The sequence below is a fragment of the Felis catus genome, chromosome B2 (assembly GCF_018350175.1).
Source record: "Felis catus isolate Fca126 chromosome B2, F.catus_Fca126_mat1.0, whole genome shotgun sequence".
NCBI lineage: Eukaryota > Metazoa > Chordata > Mammalia > Carnivora > Felidae > Felis > Felis catus.
In genome coordinates, this window is record NC_058372.1 from 136,954,112 (window position 1) to 136,977,795 (window position 23,684).

Sequence of the window (23,684 nt, forward strand, 5' to 3'; positions counted from 1 at the left end):
GGTCTCTCTGCTGTCGGCACAGAGCCTGCTTCAGATCCTCTGTCTACCTCTCTTTCTGCCCCTCCCCTGCTCACTCTGTCTCTCTCAAAGATAAATAAACATTAAAAAAATATTCAGAATCTGACCATTTTTCGTCATCTCTAGAACTACCATCCCAGTTCAGGCCACTCTACCTGGATTACTGCGACTGGTTCCCTGGCTTCTACCCTCTATTACTAAGCCAGGCTTTTCTCACACAAGACAGAGTGATGTCATCATTCTTTGGGTAAGAAAGTTGATGAAAAAAGATGATTAGAGTCCAACAAAGAAAATCAACAGTGTCAAAAGTGCAATTAAGGAAAGAAGGAAGATACAAAGAAACAATATTGGGGAAAAATAGGAGCTTAACTACAGGCACAGAAAAGATTACCAAAAAATATATATTTTCAACTATTTTGAATAATTTCATGGCAATAATATTGAAAATGTAGTAAAATGGACAATTTCCCAGTAAGTATTGGTATTATTGACCCAGTTAAAATTCTGAAAGCCTGAATATTTCTAATCATTTTCAGGGGCTGGGAATACAACTGTGAAAAAACAAACAATAATTCTTGCCCTTACAGAGTTCACATTACAGTATAGAAAACCAAGCACTAAATGAGATACAGAATTAAAAGAACAGTTGAGATGCAGATAAATACTAAGAGAAAAATCAAATAGAGAAGAGGGAAAAGGAGTTGTGATTTCAAAGGGGTGGCCAAGAAAGTGTTGACTAATAGGTGACATTTCAGTAGAGGAAAAAAGGAGACAAGGAAGAACATACTGAGAGACTGATCAGTGGGAAGATGTTTCAGGCCAAGGAAAAGAGAACATAAAAGACAACGGCAAGGGCAAAGGGGTTGAGGTGGGGATGTGCTTGCCTGTTTGACATCATCTTTTCAGTGAAGTTTCACTGACAACCCTCGTTAAAATTGCAACACCCCTAATATTCTCTGTCCTTTTACTTTCTAACTGAAGATAAATTTTACTTATTAGTTATTTATGTTTATTATTTCTTATATGCCTCCCCCTATTAGAAGGCAAGTTATGAGTGTAGGAATTTTGGTCTGTTTTTCTTCTGGGTGTATCGCAAGTGCCTAGAACACCACTTTGCACACAGAGAGTGCACAATAAATATTTGTGGAAAGACCGGGAAAGATTAGAAAGGCACAGCAAGAGGAGCGGAAAGAAAATGAGGAAACCAAATGAAGAAAGTGTTTCAAGGATTCAGAAATAACTATGTGAAATCCTTTTAATAGGCGAGGTAGGACGAGGACTGAGAATTGACCATTAAGTGAGGAATAAGGAGAACTCTCATGAACCTGACATGACTAGCATGGCAAGAGAAACCTTGATCCAAATGGGTTCTAGAAAGAATTGGAAAAGACAGTTCTGAAACCAAAATGAGCATGATAACTCTTTCAAAGAGCTTCATTGAAAAAGGAAGGAGGAAAAATGTACAGTAGCTGGAAGCAAGAGTAGGAGGAAGAAAGACAATTTTTATTTTTTAAATTTTATTTATTTTTTAAATAATCTCTAAGAGGAGAGGATTAACAGCATATACTTTATGTCGGTGGGAAAAATCCAGCAGAAAGAGAAAAAAAATTAAAAAGGCAAGAACTAGAGGAATTGTTTACTGCAGAAGAGCAGGGAGGATGGGCTCTCATACACTACACATGTGGAGGGGCTGGTCTTAGATCAGAGCACAGATGGTTCATCCCTAGTAACAGAAGTGAAGACTGGGTATTCAGGCACAGATGCTTGTAGGTGGGTTGATGTGGTCGTGGGAGCTGGCGGAAATTCTTTTTTGATTGCTTCTATTTTCTCAGAGAAATAGGAAGCAGTGTCACCAGCTGAGAGTAAGGATATGGGAGGAGGTGTGGAAGATTTGAAGGGACAAGGTATGGAAGAGTTGTCCCTGAAATAAAGAGGCAATGGAATCGGGAAATGCCTTTGGAGTGCCAGGCAGCAGTAAGGACCCACTTGGGTTAGTCATCGTGCCTGGGGGTGTGTTTTTCTGCAGGCACACTCGGCGGCATGTGCGTGGGCAGGGACTAGGCAGAGAGTTGGCTTCAATCGGGGTTATGTTTTAATCAGGACAACAGGACAAAGGAAACCTGGTCAAGACAATTAGCGTATGTACAAAGGAGTGACCTTTGCGGATTCAGCACTGAATTTAAATAGAGTACAAAAGGAACGGATGCCTTGAAGAGGGTGAGACTCGGTAAAATCAAAGGATTAAAGAGCACGGAGTCCGTGCGTTTTGGAGCCAGGGCAAGTTTGATTGGACAGTGAGATACATGCTTAAAGAAGACATTGAAGGAGTTTCAGTTACTGGTGATGACAAGTTCTAGACTATGCCTTATGCCCATCAGGGGCATAGAGGGAAGGATGGGATCACTGAAAGACAGGAGCTCAAGAAACTAAGAGGCCAGGTTTTTGGCAGAATCATCTATGGGTTACTGAAGTTTTTAAGAATTATGGCATACATTGCCATGCAGGAAATTAAATCTTCAAAAAAGGAGGGGAAGTGACCTATGTAGGATTGATAACCGCAACACGGGTGGGTAGTAGGTGGTAGAGTTTGATGGCTATTTTCATAATTCCTTAAGACGAAAAGCCTTACTTTGCCAAGGCTCTACTACTAAAAAATAACTAGTAAGTTTAATTACTCTACATGGATTACATGCAATAGTTTTGCGGGCACAGTTAAGTTTAGAGTTTAAAACAATCTGGACTACCAGCTATGTGGCCTTGGGCAAAGCACTTAAACTCCGTCTGCCTCAAGTTTATTCATTGACAAAATGAAGATAATAATAACAGTTGTCTCACATCCTGCATGTCAACTGCTTAGCAAAATAAAGTACTTAAGACAGAAACATAGCTGAATACTCAATTATAGTTAACTATGACCATTTTTGTCATCTTCCTAGATAACTATGCATTAAGGTATCTGGAAAATAGAAAAGCTAGTAAAGGTGTATCTTGCTTTTCGGAATAATATGATCCTACCTACATGTAAGTTAAGTTAAAAAAAAAAACTTCGGTAGAACCATTTATAAAATAACCCCTTTGCAAAAAAAAAATTAAAAATTATCTGAATCACGTTTTCAAACACTGATTATGTATTAAGAGACAATCATCATGGGGTATGTTTTTTTTTAAAGATGTGAACCATGCAGAAAACCAAAAATTTGAGATCTTGATAGCCTATCTAAGTTTTCATGGCAAAAGCCATAGTTACTTTTGGACTGGGATAAGTAGACAATATTCTCAAACATTCTTGCTTATGTATTAATGAGTCTTATATTGTGCTTTTTTCCATTATTTGTGTAACCCCATCTCAGGATTTCCCCCTATTCTTAATATAGTGGGAACTGCATTTCCAAGCCAGCCCAATATTCCAGCACAAAGTAGTGATACCAAGTTGATGGGCTGATTCTTCTATTGAAGATGACTAGAATTTTAGTTATCTCAACAATGATTCAAACTGCTTACATCATCAAAGCTTATCTTATTATAGGTACCTAATAAATACATCTTAAATAAATGAGAATTGATTTTATAATTAACAATGACATTGTTTTATGACTCTACTACTCTCAGTACCCGTGCCCAGACCTCGTAAAAGTTCCTACCTCAGTAAACAGATCATTCTGGAGATTTGCCTTGACCTAGTCCTAGCCCTTACTTGCCTCTGCTTGCTTCCTGTTGTCTCTTCATTGCATTCCCTGACCTTCTCTTCAGTCCTTTCTGATTTTTAGTCTCAGATAAGCATCTTCTCCAGCTCTTACCCCTTCCCTTTCCCTACCCCATTTCATTTTGGTACTTATGGTTGTTCGTTACACTCTGGTAAAAAAGGTGGTTCCAGCTGCACAGTTGATGGTTGGCACAGGGTCTCTATCTCTCAAAGGAGCCAGGAGAGTCATGAGGGGCCTCAGTTCATATAATCACGGAGACACACGGACAGCGTGTGTGCATCCAACTTAAAACTCAACGTTCAGCAGGTGTTGCTGCAGCCTAGAGTGTGCAGTGAATCAACATGTCTGCTAAATCTTATCAACTGGTAAATAGCACAGCCAATATGCTTGGACATTTTCTCTGTGGTGGAGCATTTAAATCAGACCTAAGTATATTATGCAAACAACAAACACATGCTGTGTCTCAAACTTCTAGATTGGAGGCACCTTGTACATAAAACTGGCACACAGTAGGCCCTCGGCGTGTACTCACAGCATTAGCACATCTAACCCACAATCCATACCCATTCTACATCTGATTTTAAACCCTAAGGTAACTTCGTTTGTATGAATTAGTCACCTCAGTTACACACTATTTCAACTGTTACATGACGCATTAGGTGGTAGTTACAACGAATTGCTAATCTGTTGAAGCGGTATTATTGTGTAACCCTGTCTCAGCATTTCCCCCTATTTTTAATATACTGGGAATCTCAACAAGGACATAGCCCAGGTTTTTCTGCTTCTAAGAAGACTTAACCTGATTCAGTCCCAGAGAAAAATCTTGGGACTTGATCTCTTATCCTCTATCTTCAGAGACAGTATAGACTAGCAGGTCTGGATTTTATGTGTGTGTATCTCCAACGATGGAGCAGACGCCAAAGTCATGCTTAGCAGAGAAGCAGATTCTAGGGAGTTCTCTGTGTGTTTTGTGTATGGTGGCGGTGGTGAGAAGGGGAGAGGCTAAGAGATCAACAGCAAAACTTAAAGTATCTGGAGATACTGATTACAACTGAAGAAGGGCCAAGAATAAACGCAGAAAGGACCCTGACCGATTGTGCAGGAACACAAAATCTTGTTGCGTCCATCTTGTTTGGCGGCCGGATCTGGGGTGAGTGAGTCGAGCCGAGAGGGCCAGGAGCTGAAACTCCATGGCACCTCTGTACCTCTACATTTCTAGTTTCAAAGATAAGGTCCCAGAGGGGCCTGAAACCAAATCTGTCATGAATTTGCTTTACAGTCTAGTTTAGAACATAGAACAGTCTATTTCCTTGAAGCAGTAAAAAAAATATTCCTATCTTGGCAGAAAATATACGTGAGCCACAGATTGCCCATATTTGGTCACCTCCCCTTGTCTGGTTTCCACATATACAGTAATCCCTACGATGACAGTAAATGAGGTATACAAACTCAATTGCATGAAACACAGGACTGAGTTAATATGATGTTAATGAAAAACAGCATTTTTAGTTAGGCCCCACAAAACCCAAAGAGGAAGATGTTACAATTTATACTAAGCACAACTGACTCTGCAGTACACTAAAAAAGTCTCAAATAAAAGTCATCAACGCCTAATCCCACCACTTCCTAAAATCCCCACTCTCCCTTGACCCCCTGCCCCCTCATAGCAAAGGACATAAAAACATGGTAGCTTGGCTTGCCTTCCTTTGAGAACGGAGACAGGAATGAGGTCTAGAACCAACAGCCAACCACATTATTACATAAATGTGTCTGTGGGCTTACCTTTCAAAAAATAACATATAGCAACGGCAATAACAAAGATAACTGCCCAGAAAATTCTTCAGAAAATAAATCTACTGGAACTGTCGTTAGCAAGCAAGGAAGACAGAAGTGCGACATCTCAGAACCTGTATGAATGGACACTTGGGAGACCCGCGTCAGTGGAAGGTCTAAACAGCCAAGTCTTCAGACAACACTAGGACTGCTGTGCAGGAAGGTCTCCCCACCAGAACTCTTACCTTGTGTTGCTCGCGTTTCCGCTGTATTGTGTTGGCCGTTTCCTCATGCACCTGCTGAATGGTTATTTCCTCTCTCAGGGCCACCTCCGCTCTGTATAACCAGGCACCTATGGTGCCCAGAGGTGCAGGGAGAGATTTATCAAGCTGTATATGCCAGTCAAAGAGCTGAAATACAAAAGTAGAAAAACAATGTCTCTCAGACAGAGGACAATGCCTTAAATTCCCTCAAATGACTTTTAAAGCCCACATAAGGATTTAACTTAATCATCTTGTGTTACTTTAATAACTATCAAGTAAGAAAATATCTGTGTTCTGAATGCGGTACTTTGAGAATGAGGAGGAAATTAGAGTTACAAGCAAATTTTAAGGAAACAAAATACACCTTAGACATGGAAGGGTATTATTGGGAGCTTAAACAATTTTCTACCTATAGGAGTAGCACAAAGCCCCCACTGATTTTTCAATTTGGCTTTTGCTGAAAGGGAAAGGACTGGGTTTGCTGACGTGCTCCAGGATGTAGTTGTTATACGCTGGGTACACTGTTGTGTATCCTTTAAAATCTCACATAGGGGAACAGGTGCAGAAAAATCAGGGTCATCTAGATATCTCTGGAGGAAAGGAACATTCAGGATTCTTTCTATGAAACGACAATTCCCTAACCATTTCTTCATTTCTTCCCCTTTATCCAATTCTTTTGGGGGGTGGGAGGGTGGGGAGGAGAGTGCAAGAAGAGGAGGGGACAGAGGATCCACAGCAGGCTCTGTGCCGGCAGGCTGTCAGCACCGAGCCCAATGTGGTGTTCGATCTCACGAACTATGAGATCATGACCTGAGCCAAAGTCAGACGCTCAGCTGACTGAGCCACCCAGGTGCCCTTCCACTTTATCCAGTCTTAAGCACTGTTTCCTAACTTACTGGAATACCAGATGGGATACGTTGAGGTGCTTGGGAACTAACCTATTCTCTGGTAGAGTTTGTGGGGAAAAGATTAGATTATAAAAATGAAGTAAATAGAAGTTCAAGACAAATATTCTCAATAGTGATAGAAGTTTCAGTGACCAAGTTTGAAATCTTCGTCTTTAAGTTTGCAAAATATTAACATGAAATTTACTGAGCAGTTTTTCTTCAGGTTCATGAAAGACCAGATTAGAAGATTTGCTTAAATTAAAGCATGTAAAAATAAATGTGCATATACAAAGATTACTAACTATTGATGAAACCTAGCTATAGACTTTAGAGAAGTTATTGAGGCTCCATTCTTGGGAGAGTCACCTTTTCTAAACAACCCAGAATTTAGTTGTGTAAAGTGAGCAGTAACCCAGGTGGTCTTGCAGGATTTCAAGCCATCATCTACTACGTGAAACTACGTGTTTGGGGCGCCTGGGTGGCTCAGTCGGCTGAGCATCCGACTTCAGCTCAGGTCATGATCTCACAGTTCCTGAGTTCGAGCCCCACGTCAGGCTCTGTGCTGACAGCTCAGAGCCTGGAGCCTGTTTTGGATTCTGTGTCTCCCTCGCTCTCTGCCCCTCCCCCGCTCATGCTCTGTCTCTCTCTCTCTCTCTCAAAAATAAATAAAAAATTTTTTAAAATCTTACAAAAAATAAAAACAGAAAAAAGAAACTACGTGTAGGGCAGACAAAGCAGAAGAGTTGTTCAACCAAGTTCAGTACTTCCACTAACTTAAAGGAAAACTCCCATGGCTAAGTCTTTCCCTCCTCAGCTAGAGGCAGTAGGACCAGATGACATATCACTGTTTAGAAAACATGATGGAAAATGTTCTTGACTAAATTACACAAGCCTTAGTAAAATTAATCACGAGAGAACTTACCCTGGAGGACACTCTATCCCAGGACTGCTTTACCAAAGCTTGGTCAAGTGACAATTTACCGTCTCTATGTACTGGTTGTATTAAATGTTCGATCTGCTTCCTTTTTATTTCATATTGAACTCTGAAGTGCTTAAATGACTAGAAGAGGAAAAACAGAAACGACATGGACACGAGTCAAAAACAGCAAAAGCAAAGGAAACCACATTTCCTAAATAACAATCCTTCATATTTGGGTAACACTCAATATACGTTGTTGATAATAATGATGACAAGTCGTGATACTGATAGCACTGCCATTCATCAAGCCCTGATGATGAGCCTGGCCCCATGCTAACTGCTCTTTGCACATCATCTCGTCTGGCTTTCTCCATCACCCTACAACATCGACATGCCCTATTATTATTACCAGAGGAAGCCCAGAGGTAACTTGGCAAGAGCAAATAGTGGAGGCAGGAGTAAAACCTAAGATTTCTCATTTCTAGTTAAATAATCTATGTACAAGTCCATGTTCATCAAGAAATCGTAGAAAACAGGAATATAAACCTATGTTAATAATCAAAATAGTTGCTTTACTTCAAAGTAAATAACAGTTAAATAATAAACCAAATAACTTAGAGATACAAATTATATACATCAAAGTACTACTAATTTGAAGATATCTAAATTTGTGTTTAAGTAAGGCAATCTAAAGAGTTTTACATAGGGGACCTCATTTATATAATAATATTTTGCTTTAACTTTATGGCATTAAAATATTAATTATCGTGACATTTCTTTTATCGTGGTGTGTATAACATAAATTTGTAATACGTAGATTTAACCATAAGTCAAATGTTAAACTAAAAAAGTAGTGATTTTAATAAAAGTTCTACATTTTACATTAAAATAGCACATCCTGGAATAAAATTCCACGTCCATATATGAATTGAACATGCCACTAAAATGTGTAATTATGTTAAAGAACGTAAGAATGGCCCTACAGAGTCTAGCAGGTAACACATCTGAAAGAATCCGAGTAAACAAACATGTAAGTTCACATGAAGAACACTGGGGGGAGACGGTGAGTAACTATTTTACCACAACTTTTATCTTCTGTTTCCTCCAACTTCACGTAATTTATAAATACCAAAACATAAAATTGATCTTTAATTTTACTTGACAGAATTTCAATTTTATTCCACAGAATGAAAAAAATGGAAAATACACTGTTATGGTAAGTAGAAACAGAAAATGCTGATTATGTAAGAAACACAGACGAAAATGTCCCCTATATTCAGATTTCACAAGCTCTCTAACCCTTTTTTAAGAAACAGCCCTTCATCTTTGGTCTGAAGGGAGTGTTTCTATTTTGTGCTTTTCTAATCTTTTGTTTTCCTTTTATAAAATAACATCTGTACAACAGGTAACTTCATAATTTGGAATTGATTTTTTATAATTTATGCCTAAACTAAAAACACACTAGTCTAATAAGTAGATTTACTCTGTTGTTGTATTTCTACTCTCAGTTTACAGGTTTCATCATTTTTTAATGAGACTCATCCAGAAAATTGTATTTTTGAGAAAAAAAAGATTACACTAGCTTTCAAAGCAAAAAATGTACATACATATAAACACATACATATTGCTTTGCTATGTTCAAATAATATAATATTGATGCAATTATCCACCTAAAGTCAGGAAGAATTTATATGTGTTATATACAATCACACACTAATGCCAATGGCTATATCTTTTATCATCTGTCATGTTGAGTCTCGTATCATTGCCCCTCTTTATGTAGCAAAACCAACTGAAATATAGACTAGGATATATTATAGTTTGGCCACTAAAATGCGATGCTGTTTTAAATAGGAAAATGTTCATGCTGCATACAGTGAATTACAATTTAGTGGGGAAAACCTGTTGTAAGACTCTGTGTCTTAACAGTGAAAATTGGAAGCCGAAATCCAAGTACTGGCAGTATAAGGAGACGGGGGGGGGGGGGGGGGGGGTGTGCGTGGAATAACAGCAGCAGCAACAGCCCTGGACTCAGTTTGAGTGCAACAGTGTCAAACCAGGCAGGTCACAATAGAAACTGATCCCATTAATGGGCTCGCTCCAAATATTCATGTTGCAAGCCTTTATTAAATTCGGCTTATTCTATAGTAGCTTTCAATGTGGCGCTGAATTCATTTTTTGGTGGGATTTTTTTGTTATGTGACATCTGCCAGATCATGAGTTGTAGAAAAACAACAACTAGATGTTTGTGTTTTGGGTCATCTCTAAGACTATGAGTTCTAAGCCATGAAGCCTCCTCGGAGCTCTACATACAGGGAGGGTGGACACACACAACCTAGACCTACTAACGCCACCTCCGGGATACACCCAAGGAAACGAAAACAGGATACTGAAGAGGTATCTGCACTGCCATGTTTATTGCAGTATTATTCACAATAGCCAAGATATGGAAACAACCTGAGTGCCCATTAATGGATGAATGATAAAGGAGATATGAGATATATATATATATAGAGAGAGAGAGAGAGACAGAGAAAGATAGAGATAAATATAGACATACACATATAGATATAGATATAGATATAAAGATATAGATAAAGATATAGATAAAAAGATAGATATATAGATAGATATAGATATATAGATAGATATATAGATATAGATATAGAAAAAGATATAGATAAAGATAAAGATAAAGATAGATATAGATATAGGTATAGGTATAGATAAAGATAGAGATAGAGATATGGGGGGGAGAGGGAGGGAGAGAGGGAGAGATGTCTATATTTCTAAATATCATAGAAAGGACATCCTCCTATTTGTGACAACACATTACGCTAAGTGAGATAAGGCAGACAGGAAAAGACAAATAATATACAATATTACCTTCATGTGGTATTTCAAAAAGCCAAACTCATAAAGACAAATTAAAATGGTGGTTTCCAAGGGATGGGGGGTGAAGGTGGGGGATAGGACAGATATTATTTAAGTACACAAACTTCCGATGAGTAGTAAATAAATCCTAGAGATCTAAAAGCACAGTATAGTGAATACAGACGACAATACTGTATTATAGTCATCAGACTTGCTAAGAGACTGGAATGTAACTATCCCAACCACAAAAAAGAAATACTTACGCAATATGACGAAGGTGCTAATTATTTCTACAAGGGCAATCATATTACAATATATAAATGTATTATATTTTTTAAAACTACTTATTTACCCAGAAATACAATTATTATTATTTTTTATTTATTTTCCAGAGAGAGAGAGAGAGAGGGGGTGGGGCAGAGAGAGGAGACACAGAATCCAAAGCAGGCTCCAGGCCCTAAACTGTCAGCACAGAGCCTGATGGAGGGCTTGAATCCACGAACTATAAAATCATGACCTGAGCCAAAGTTAGATGCTTAACAGACAATTATTACAATTGCATGCAAAGTTAAGATAATACATATTATTTCTTTAAAGATTTTTTTTCTCACTAATATCATTAGAAAGACTGAACATGGATTAAAAAGCTTTTAAGAAACTGAAATCACTTCTTCATACATTACCTGATATTTATCCTGTAAATTTGATTCCGTCATCTGTGCTCTTGTCAAATCTCTTTCAAATTGTTCTATCCAGACTTTTGTTTCCTTCAAAATTAGCCCGTCTTCTCTCTAGAAACCAGCAGACATTACGTTATCATCAATGACTGTACATTTATTTAATTGCTGATTAATACCTGGCTGATTCTAAAATGCCCCAAATATTTAGTAAGTTCCAATTGTCTCTGAAAGTTTTTCTCTCTCCTCTCCCTCACTTATTTTGGGAAATAAGAGGCAAAAGTTAAATCTAGAAAAATAGCTTAATTATCTTGCTGAATATTGAAATTATCCACCTCCATTACTTTCTCAAGAAACACTAATTTAATTAAGAGAATGTGCTCAAGAGGAAATGCCCTAAGTACAAAAATACTCAGGAAGAGCAATGGCTGGAGAGGACTGAACACATAGGCCTGGGGGTGCTCTTAATCCAAGGTCATTCATAGCCCAGAAGACTATTCTGGATGAGACTAATTTTGGCTGAATCCAAGGAATGACAGCCACAGTAACATTGTGGACTAGTATTATTTAAAAATGCTATTCAGGATTATAACGTAAGCTTCACGATGTCAGAAAATATTTATTTTGTTCAATATGGTATTACTAGACCCTGGCAACACAGCACCTATAAATATTTACCAAAATATTTGCTGAATAAATGTATCCAGGCTACCACTCACATCTCAAAAATGAAAAAAAAATAGAGATCTTATATAATTTTTTCCACAAATAACAGCAAGCCATTCTATTATTGATTAAGTGAAAATATCCTAATTTTTCATCAAGACTTCTTATCTGGTAAGAATGCCAAATTAATCAAAAACATATTTAACATGGTTCTTGACACTTACAAATAGCTTCCAACTACAGGAGCTCACTTGGTCACAGCCCTGTGACACAGATGAAACGGCTGATGACAGGTGAAGTGGCAAAGTAGACAGTGTTGGCCATGGAGGCAGGTCAACCTGGTTGCGAATTCTGGTTCTGACATGTACCAACTCTGTGACTTTGGACACAATGTTTTTTAAATCCTCTCTAGTGCTGTACCATCATCTGAGTAGATATCACACACCGCTTCCCCAGTTTGGGGGAGAATTCGAGAAAACCTGTGCGGCACACCCAGCACAGAGATTGGCACACGCTGCTGTCGTGACCCACACCTTCTCTCACTTTCCAGTCTTGAAAAGCAATCCTGTCCTGCCTGAAACATTTTGCTCTGAATAATGCCTTCCTCAGAGCTCAGCTCAGACACAACCTCTCTAGAAAGATTTTTCTGACCCAGAAGTCTTGTTGGATCCCTCTTCTGTGCCAGCGGTTCTCACACATCAGCATGCGTGACAATCACCTGCAGGACTTCTGAAAATAGATTGCTGGGCACCACCCTCGGTCTTCCTTGGCTTGGTATGACTGGGGTGGAGGCTGAGAATCTGTGTTTCTAAGAAATTTCCAGGTGAATCTAATGTTGCTGCTCTAGTGACCACATTTTGAGAATACTTCTCTGATCCTGTAACAACCTGAGCTCAAATATTCACTAGAAAAACACTATTTTTATATCGTCCACTTGTCTCTTCCCCTCCATCCATGCTACAAACCCCTTATTTATCTTATTTTTCTCTAGCCTAACATTGTGTCTAGCCCTCAGTCTCACTCAATATACAATGATAGAATAAATGATTGGTCATATAGGTCAGTAGAGAAAGAAATGAACAGGAGCCCAAAACTCTAAAGTTTTAGTTCTTCCCAAGATGGCTCTTTTGAATGAACAGATAAACATGACCAAAGCGCATGGTTTATTACCAGGTGACTGGTTGACTATCACACCCATAAAAGCACAAATGGCATATTCTTATGAGCTCAGAAGAACAAAATGCTCTTGGTCTACCTCCAAGATACCAGAGGCCAACGTGACCGCTACAAGGGGGGATCATCGAAATGACATGGACCTCACTGTGAGCCTCCAATGACCTGTTTCTCACCAACTGAAATTTTTTCACAAAGTCACCTTAGAGAAAGGATTATGTTAACTTCATTAGGGTTCATCTAGTAAATGGCTTTTCTACTGGTGGGCCAGTGTCAAGCAAATTGCAATAAGGTAAGAAGCATGGAGCTATTTACACACTCAACATTCTCCTCTTAAGAGGAAACTGAAATACAAACAATATTTAGATTCCCAGAGCTCATTTAGTCTAGCGGCTTTTCTTCGACTGGTAACCTTACCAGCATTCCAAGACATGGAGGTCTATTTGTCTAGAGAAGACCACCTAAATTCCAAGCAACATTCCTGCCTGGAACTCATGCCAGCATTCTCATGACTGTTTCTCTTTCCTTCTCTTTCTCTTTCTCTCTTTTTCACGCAAATATACACGCAGGCACTTTTATATGTTCTGCAGTATGTTTAATGTACATCAACTCACGATTCATGGGGCATGAAATAGAAATTACTTTAACATTTGATATACAATTAGTTACTTTTAATTTGTTATTTGAATGTTGGCATCATTATATTTTATTGATAGGTCTTTAACCTCAGCCCTAGATGGAATATAAGAAAAATGGAAAACAAATAGGATAACTTAGAATTGGGACAGACCTCACAGTCATTAATCCCTCAAGTATTCCTGGGCACTACCATGTGTCATGAACTTTACTAAACTATGTGGCCACATACTGAGCAGAAGAGACGTAATAAACCTCAGGATACAAGCTAACTGAGTACTTACCTTTTTCAAGTAATTATTTCCTACTTAATATTTTAAAATATAAAAATAAATCTTTAGCTTTGTTTTTATTTTGCATGTCACATATAAAGAAGCCAAATGTTGTTATTGTAAATTTTTCCTTTCATTAGTGCTGTTAAGTGTTATTAAGAAGAAATTAATTGATGCCATCTTATAATTAAAGATTAGTGGGAAAGTCCATGGGAGTGGCTCAGGCTACAACTAACATTTCATAACATTTATGTAGGTTATTTGTTCTATTAGAAAGAAAAGGAAATAACAGAATTAATGTATTAAAAGAAACGTGTATATAAAAGCAAATACATGCAAAGGAATGGCTAGTAAGCTATGGAATGTAGGACGTTTGAAAGAGGTCACTAATTCAAGATTATTTACATCTTACCTTAAAATTTTGGATAGAATTTGCAAAAGATGGAAAACCTGGAAGTATTTCCTAACAATATGAAAACAAGATAACATATAGAAAAAGAATATAAATCAAGGACAAAAGATTATATAGGAAATAAGAAAAAAATCAACGGAGAGGCATCTATCCATAAACAAACAGATGATAATTTTATGGGTATAGTTACTTTAAGAGATTGTCATAACTTTTGAAAGCATCAAAATGCTCAAATATAGTAAGGCAAGTTAGTATTCTAGTATTTGATGTTTTGTTTTAATTTTTGGCAATGTTTATATTTTATAAATGTTTACATGTTAAAATATTAACGATTTAAATGGTGAACTATACAAAAAAGAGGTATATTAATTCATTTCTCTTCTCTATAAATACACTGAGTGCTAATTATTCAAGGAAGACCTTTAGAGAAAAAGTTTATCAGTTTTATTGGTTGGAGTAAGAAAGGCATAGCAATGTCTACTTCCATTAAGAAAATTAAATTTAAAATTGATCTAAATGTCTGTTTTTGTGCCAGTACCATACTGTCTTGATGATTACAGCTTTGTAGTAGAGGCTAAAGTCTGGTATTTTGATGTCTCCCGCTTTGGTTTTCTTCTTCAATATTACTTTGGCTATTCAGGGTCTTTGTGGTTCCACACAAATTTTAGGATTGCTTGTTCTAGCTTCAAGAAGAATGCTGGTGCAATTTTGATTGGGATTGCATTGAATGTGTAGATTGCTATGGGTAGTATTGACATTTTAACAATATTCATTCTTCCAATCCATGAGCATGGAATGTTTTTCCATTTCTTTGTATCTTCTTCAATTTCCTTCATAAGCTTTCTATAGTTTTCAGCATACAGATCTTTTACATGTTTGGTTAGGTTTATTCCTAGGTATCTTATGATTCTTGGTGCAATTGTGAATGGAATAGAATAGAGACTCCAGAACTGGACCCACAAATGTATGGCCAACTAATCTTTGACAAAGCAGGAAAGAATATCCAATGGATAAAAGACAGTCTCTTTAACAAATGGTGCTGGGAGAACTGGAAAGCAACACGCAGAAGAATGAAACTAGACCACTGTCTTATACCATTCACAAAAATAAATTCAAAATGGATGAAAGACCTGAATGTGAGACAGGAACCCATCAAAACCCTAGAAGAGAAAGCAGGAGAAAACCTCTCTGACCTCAGCCACAGCAATTTCTTACTCAACACATTTCCAAAGGCAAGGGAATTAAAAGCAAAAATGAACTATTAAGACCTCATCAAGATAAAAAGCTTCTACACTGCAAAGGAAATATCAACAAAACTAAAAGGCAACCAACGGAATGGGAAAAGATATTTCCAAATGACATATTGGATAAAGGGCTAGTGTCCAAAATCTATAAAGAACTCACCAAACTCCACACCCGAAAAACAAATAATCCAGTGAAGATATGGGCAGAAGACATGAATAGACACTTTTCCAAAGAAGACATCCAGATGAACAGGCACATGAAAAGATGCTCAACGTCACTCCTCATCAGGAAAACACAAATCAAAACCACACTGATATACCACCTCATGTCGGTCAGAGTGACCAAAATGAACAAATCAGGAGACTATAGATGCTGGAGAGGACGTGGGGAAACGGGAACCCTCTTGCACTGTTGGCGGGAATGCAAAGTGGTGCAGCTGCTCTGGAAACAGTGTGGAGGTTCCTCAAAAAATTAAAAATAGATCTACCCTATGACACAGCAATAGCACTGCTAGGAATTTACCCAAAGGATACAGGACTACTGATGCATAGGGGCATTTGTACCCTAATGTTTATAGCAGCACTTTCAACGACAGCCAAATTATGGAAAGAGCCCAAATGTCCATCAACTGATGAATGGATAAAGAAGATGTGGTTTATATATACAATGGAATACTACTTGGCAATGAGAAAGAATGAAATCTGACCATTTGTAGCAACATGGATGGAACTGGAAAGTGTTATGCTAAGTGAAATAAGTCAGGCAGAGAAAAACAGATACCATATGTTTTCACTCCTATGTGGACCCTGAGAAACTTAACAGAAGACCTGTGGGAGAGGAAGGGGGAAAAAAGTTACAGAGAGGTAAGGAGGCAAACCATAAGAGACTCTTAAATACTGAGAACAAACTGAGGGTTGATGGGGAGTGGGGGAGAGGGGAAAGTGTTTGGTGGGCATTGAGGAGGGCACCTGTTGGGATGAGCACTGGGTGTTGTATGGAAACCAATTTGACAATAAATTATACATAAAAAATAAAATAAAATAAAATAAAATAAAATAAAATAAAATAAAATAAAATAAAATAGATCCATAAAGTATACACTTTAAATAAACTCATGAAAAAGATACAGCAATCAAATATACCAAAAAATGGAAGCCTGGAGACACACTGATGCCAAGCTTTTTTTTTTTTTAATTAAACATTTTTTTTAAATTTATCTATTTTTGAGACAGAGAGACAGAGCATGAGTGGAGGAGAGCCATAAAGTGAGGAGACACAGAATCTGAAGCAGGCTTCCGGCTCTGAGCTGTCAGCACAGAGCCCGATGCAGGGCTTGCACCCATGAACTGTGAGATCATGACCTGAGCCGACGCCAAGCTTTTTAAAAGAGAATTAAAAGAGGACTGTCTGGGTGGCTGAGTTGGTTATCATCTAACTCTTGATTTCAGCTCAGGTCATGATCTCATGGTTCAGTTCGTGGGATCGAGCCCTGTGTTGGGCTTCCTGCTGGCAGCAGGAAGCTGGCTTGTGCCTGAATTCACTTTTTCCCTCTCTCTCTGTCTGCCCCTCCCCTGCTCATGTTCTCTCTCTCAAAATAAATAAATAAACTTAAAAAATAAAACAAAATAAAAGTGAATTGAAAGAACTATTTCCCAAGACTTGATTAGACAAATACCAAGTATTTTGAGGTAATGGCATCAATAGCTATAATGTGTAGAGTCTGTAAAATAATTAAATATAAATAAATAAAATTAAAAAGTTTGTACTAGATAGAATTAGGTGGCCATTTAGCTGCATTGAGCAAAGAGAAGCCCTACATCATGAAAAACATAAAATTCTTTTTTTCTTTTTGAAAATCTTCATTTTTAGATTTCCCATTACAAATGCCACATTAAAAAAGGAGCAAAGTTTAGGATATATTTTCCTCAAAATTAATTTTTGAAATAACCCTGAAGAATCATATGCATTCTCTTTTTAGGAAGGGATACAGAAAACTTGAAAAGAACGATCAGAACTTATTTTCCAGACAATGAAATTAATCTCTTAATAATAAAGCCTCTTGAGTAAAGCATATTAACAGGCTTATGTCAGGAATGTGTGTCTTTCAAATCTTGAAGCGTTTTGGCATTAAATTCTTGCTCATGAGCATTAACAAAAGCACATCCTTTTGTTTCTCCAACGCTGCCAGTCACAGAGTTTACTCATCTGGAGCGATGATTAATGTCACAGAAATTAAAACAGTACAGACTCAGAAACCTGATCAGAAATAAATCCAATTGGGTAATACAAAAACTTTTGATATGAAAATCAGATGAAAAGCTGATTTTCTCATTGCTGTAGGGGGTTAAGTCTAATATGCTTTCTGATAGAGCAACAACCACACTCGATTAAACTCTCAAAACCCAGAAAGCCCCAAATGACTCCAAAGCACACGCATCAGTCCATGCTAGGATTTGTGTAGAAAGTCGGCTTTTGCCTCCCATGGGTCTTCTTAGAAACATTTACTTTGCTAACTACAGATAAGTTACTCTAGTGGTCAACATGTGTGCCTGAATCCTGTCAAAGAACAAAGCGGGTTTCCTGAAATGATAAGCTTTTAAAAACCTAACATAGTTATATCAAAAGCCAGATTAATTTCAACCAAGCAACCTAGGAAATGCCAGTTACCATTGTTCTGCTTAATTTTTCATGAAGTCACAGATCTCTATTAGTGTAATACCTTCTCCTGGTTGAACACTTTGGGTTATGAGCCCTTGGCCTTTGCCACCTTAGACTTGTCTCTATTTAGAAAACGTATTAAATGTTTTTCTGGTTTCTCTTCATGATAATCTCAAACTGCTTTGAAAACTCTTGTTGAGACCTGAGCAGTGAAATCAGACAGGTAGCTTTTTAACACATCTTGAAAATTCCACTTATTTCTCTCCCTGTTGTCATTTTATCTTACATTTCATTTCAAATTCAGTAGTAAATCTACCTCACTATAATTTAAAAAATGATAATAAAAAAATGAGAAGAATGGTAATATTGATTATTAAAGTCTGGGAAAATAGGCATGCTGGTGTGCTGGCTGAAGTGTAAAATGGGACAAAGTTTCCACAGGAAAATTTGACAAAATCATTTCAAACAGCAGTAAAAACCTACATTCCCTTTAGCTTAGAAATTCCACTTTTAAGAAAGAATCATAAAGAATGTTTTATTACAAAATTGTTTATAAACATATTTTTTATAATGGCAAAATTCAGAAATTTTCAACAATGAAGATTAGATAAATTATTGTACATCTAGATGATGTCCTGGAGAGAATGGCATAAGAAGAAATTTTTTTATAATGTTGACAGAAAAAGAAAATGATAAAATTGTATGTATACTATAATTCCTATGTTTGTTAAAATATTCTATGCATCTACATACATATAAAAAATGTTGGTAACTGACACCACATATTAATTTTTTTCTCTAGGACAGGGTCTCTCTAGAAGATCAAGTACAAATAATTTTCTTTTTCCTTTATTCACTTTTTTCTTTTTTATGACAATGAACATATGTCATTTGAGCAGTATAAAAAATATAAATGTTATTCAAACTATTGAGAGCTTGAAAAAATCTAATCACAGTGAATAATTAGAACTTTTACAAGTTTGCCTTACTTCCATATGTTTGTTGTGACTAGTGACTTATATAATAAATCTAAAAGTCAAAATTAGATTTTCTCAGATCGAACAGAATATGGGGACTCAAGTTCTAGGAGCACAAATGACATAGATATAAAATTGCTTCATCCTCAGATTACTAAATGAATTTCCCAACATGGCTATCTTTCCTCAATTTTAATTCATCAGTGTTACACGTCTAAGCATTTATCATTGATGCTCTCTGACATATCCAACATACCCACCAGCAAAATCTTTCCCGGTAACCTCTTCCCCAATTGCTGATATCTATTCTTTACTCAGTTGCTCTCCTTTTGAAATGCATTCCAAAATAAAATAATAAAATAAATAAAATAAAATAAAATAAAATAAAATAAATAAAATAAAACAAAATAAAATAAAAAATGCATTTAAATTTAATTTTTAGAAAGCATCATGATTAAACATCTGGGTCACTATCACTGAGTGTGCTATCAGTGCTCAAAGAAGAAAAGTACTTACATCATTCTCTTGCCCATCAGTGCCTGTGTTGTGGATGTCAGGGTAATGCTTCAGAAACTGGGCTACATAGGTCATAATAGACTTCTCATCTGGTTTATCCACATCAACATCTGGAACAACCAAAACCAAATGTGGATAGATTAATTAGCATTATTTATAGTGCTAATCTAACGATATTGAAATCTAGCTAATATGCCAAAAGAGAGTGCCCTCAGTGCAGAAGAAAAATAGAATTAATATTTCAAGATGGTGAGGGAGGGGAAACCAATTTAGTTTGGATGATACATGATGGGAATATTATGACTCAGAAACATGACACATTTTAACTAAGAAATTTTAGGAAAGTAATTCATGCTTAATTTAAATAATCTCTCAACATTAATTCATCAGAAATCTGAGATCCTATATGATTATTCAGATGTTCTGTGTCATTAATAAAATATAAATAATATGCAAATTTCAGAACAGGGGCAAGTGGGGAGTAAAAAGCACTTACAGGTAAATGATGTGACTATAGAGCCTGTATACTGTATCTGGCCAAATATAGATAAGCTCTGTCTTGCCCCCACAAGTTTTATTTTAGAAAAGAGGGAGATGCCTTATGTTCAGTTCCTTGGATAGCCTTCTCCCTTATGCTTGATTCTCTCTAAATTACTATACTTTGAATAGTCAAGTACTCTGAGGGAAACACAGAGCCTGAAAAGATATTTTTAAGTGTAATAAAACCAGTAAAAATCAAGCAAAGGTATTTATACAAATTTAATCAGTAGCTTAGACTGGGGGTAAGACTGTATACATAAAAGTGTTGAATGTTTTCAATCATCTTTTAACTATCTCTTTTAAAGGCAATGAGAAGGTGATTACATTTGGAGATTACAAATACCCACAAAGCAAAAAATACAACCAAACAAAATCCATGAAAACCAAAATATAAACTGCCCTAATATTTTGTAATGTTTCTTGTGATGGGAGATAGAATTTATAGGGACTATCAGTGCCAGTTTAAAAAGTGCTGCAACTTCAAAGTCTTCAAAGGAAACAGTGATAATGTATTCTGGAATGTGCTGGAGGACTCCAAGGTGATTGCAGAAACAACAAGATCACTGATGTGGAAGACACATGTGAAAAACGAGAAGAACTTTCAGGAGATGTAAAAGTGAAAAAAAAACCATTTACCACATGATTTAATACAATAAGTGCATTTAAGTATACATGAGACGAAATCATAAAATAATTGTTATAATAGAGTTTGGTCTATTTCATCTGTATTCCTAAAAGTTTATACATTCAAGTGGGCTAAATGACTTTTTTTAAATGTCTTTTCAAAAATTAATTAATTTTTATACTTTTAATTTTTTCAATTAAAAAAGTTTAAGCTCAATAACTTTTCGAGGGGGTAGTTTGCATTAGGAAAACAAAAGATCACCTTCTATCTGGGCTAGCCCTGCATCTGGGCAACTTCAGTTTCTATCATCAAAGAAAAAACATTAAGCTTCTCTGGTCGAGTGGGTATGAAAAAAACCATTTATACCTTCCTCCTGGCCTACTCTGGGAAAAATTGAGGGCTCAATATATGTGGCTTTCTCCTTGAGCTGAACAGTATATTGGATACTACTGGTTTGTGTGTGTGTGTGTGTGTGTGTGTGTGTGTGTGTGTGTGTGGTGCAGAAACAAGGTGGAAAGCTGTTGGCTATCCTAGTGAATGTGGGGGGCCCCCTGCGGGTTCCCAAAGTGGCAAGGGATCTCCACATTGCTTTCATCTCACGGGAAGTCAAACAGGGCTTTGTAGGTATCTGTAACCTCGCAGGCACAAGTGTCCCACTTAGACCCTGTTTTAGAGGTAGTCATGCTTACTCTGAAATCTCATCTTTAAAAATAATTTGCTTTCATTGTATTGACTTTTCTGCATCATTAATAGAAATATTCATAACTGCCAACCGAAATAAGAAATTGTCTGCAGCATTAGGAAAATTCACTTTTACCCCGTGTATTTCAATATGACAAACAATATATACAGTTTACTACAGTTTATTAAAGCCATCAAAATTGTCTCTTGAAGGCTTGAAGGAGTTTAATCAATTCCCATAATGTCTTAAAATTCACAGCCTTACCTAAAAGGTGCCAGATAATTCTAATGAAAAATAGCAGTTGACCATTGGTGTGGTTTTCCCCGTTGATACCAGAACACTGGATGATTATCAACATTTCCAAGTTTCTAAGGCTGACATTTTAAAGATATGATATTAGGTCATTAATCTCTTATGTCTTCCAGATTCTTTGTTATGTAAGTAGAGTAATTCTTTTATCCTGGATTCTCTTCTTCCCCCTAATGTCCACACACTTCTAAAGCTTTCATTCTACCCTTTACCATATTGAGTAGGTGCACATCACCTGGCCGACACCAGCAATGTCAAAGTGCTGTTTGGAGCAGCAGAGCTGTTATTTTGCTCCCATATATCATGGCAAATATTTTCCCAAAAGAAAATTAGTGCAGGAAGGTACTGGTTCTTACCGCTTTTCTAAAAATTTCTGGCCTCTACTAAGGTCTCAGAAATCATCTGGAATTTCTGCCGTTAAGAAACAGAAACCTACCGAGTTGATGTGTGTACACAAGAACAAGCAATTATTCAACTTGCCTTCAGGATCCAGTAGTCTTGGAATTCCTAGTTCTGATTCAGCAATAGTGAAAGCCTCCTCCAGGTTTTCCCGGTTAGATCTGCCTTTCACTTTCTCCAAGTCCACTAGTTCTGGTCGAATGGCATGGATGACCGAATGAAAGGCAACTCCACTTCTCCAACTCCGCCCGAAGTCCTTTACGTCTATTCCCGTCTGCCTTAATGTGATAAAAAATAAAATAAAATAAAATAAAATAAAATAAAATAAAATAATGTCACATTCTGAATCTGAATAGGTAATATGCACTTTCCTCAAGGACTAATGCAAAATCTAATCCTCAACAATGACTGATGTGCAGTTAGCTATATCAGCCGCTTGAAAAAAATGAGGCAAAACAAAATTGTTAGAGGGTAACAAGATGGCAAGAGTTTTCTATATTAGATTTTTCAGTAATTGTGATGTCCAATTTAAAGCACATTTTTAAAGGAAACTAATTCAGAGAAAACATGTCTGGTAAAAGAAAAAAGAAAAAATTATGAAACACCAAAATTGATAGTAATTTATCATTGTATATTTTTGAAGTATCTAGCACAATTCTTTTTTTTTTTTACTAATTTTTTAAGTGTTTATTTTTGAGAGAGAGACAGTGTGAGCCAGGGAGGAGCAGAGAGAGAGAGGCGGAGACACAGAATCCAAAACAGGCTCCAGGCTCTGAGCTGTCAGCACAGAGCCCAATGCGGGGCTCAAACTCACGAACCATGGTATCATGACCTGAGCCAAAGTCGGATGCTTAACCAACTGAGCCACCCGGGCACCCCATATCTAGCACAATTCTAATGACAGTGATACATATCAATGTGTTGTGCATGCACAGGTATTAACATACCAAGATAATATGGCTGAATTGTATGCAATTCATTAGAATGAACAAATACAAATGGATGTGATCCTATCTGTAAATCAATCGCACAGGAGCCTATACTCCACATGAGTCCAGACAAGTTTCCATTTACATATTGTCAAATTATTTGAACAAATTGTTTGTCTGTTTGTTCGGCTGGTTGTGTCTTGGGGGAGAGAAAGAGAGCAGGGAGGGGCAGAGAGAGAGGGAGACAGAAGATCCAAAACTAGCTCTGGGCTGTCAACACAGAGCCAGATGTGGGGCTTGATCTCATAAACCATGAGATCAAGACCTGAATTGAAGTTGGTCGCTTAACCTACTGAGCCACCCAGGCATTCCTGATCAAATTGTTTTGTAAACTCTGTTTTTGGAATTGTCTTGAGAACAATGTCCTGTAGCAAATCTTTGTTCTTTTGTGGTGGATATGATTAATTTGAAGCCAATTGTGATAATTAAGAATCATTCCAGTTGGTAGTAATATTTTGTTGTTGAAAATA

General features: G+C 37.0%; 1 protein-coding gene across 21 annotated transcripts in view; it reads right to left on the bottom strand.

Annotated features, from left to right (window-relative positions):
- The window catches only part of SYNE1 (spectrin repeat containing nuclear envelope protein 1), a 475,092-nt gene that overhangs the window by 320,783 nt on the left and 130,625 nt on the right, over positions 1 to 23,684 (bottom strand). For 20 of the 21 annotated variants that reach the window (XM_045058235.1, XM_045058234.1, XM_045058221.1 and 17 more), the window contains 6 exons: positions 22,307 to 22,503; positions 19,671 to 19,780; positions 14,275 to 14,325; positions 11,122 to 11,229; positions 7,568 to 7,705; positions 5,741 to 5,905 (listed from right to left, as the gene is read on the bottom strand). In XM_045058235.1, coding sequence (XP_044914170.1) covers positions 5,741 to 5,905; positions 7,568 to 7,705; positions 11,122 to 11,229; positions 14,275 to 14,325; positions 19,671 to 19,780; positions 22,307 to 22,503 — 769 coding nt within the window. The remainder of the gene's footprint in view (positions 1 to 5,740; positions 5,906 to 7,567; positions 7,706 to 11,121; positions 11,230 to 14,274; positions 14,326 to 19,670; positions 19,781 to 22,306; positions 22,504 to 23,684) is intronic. The other variant, XM_045058227.1, reaches the window with a different exon arrangement.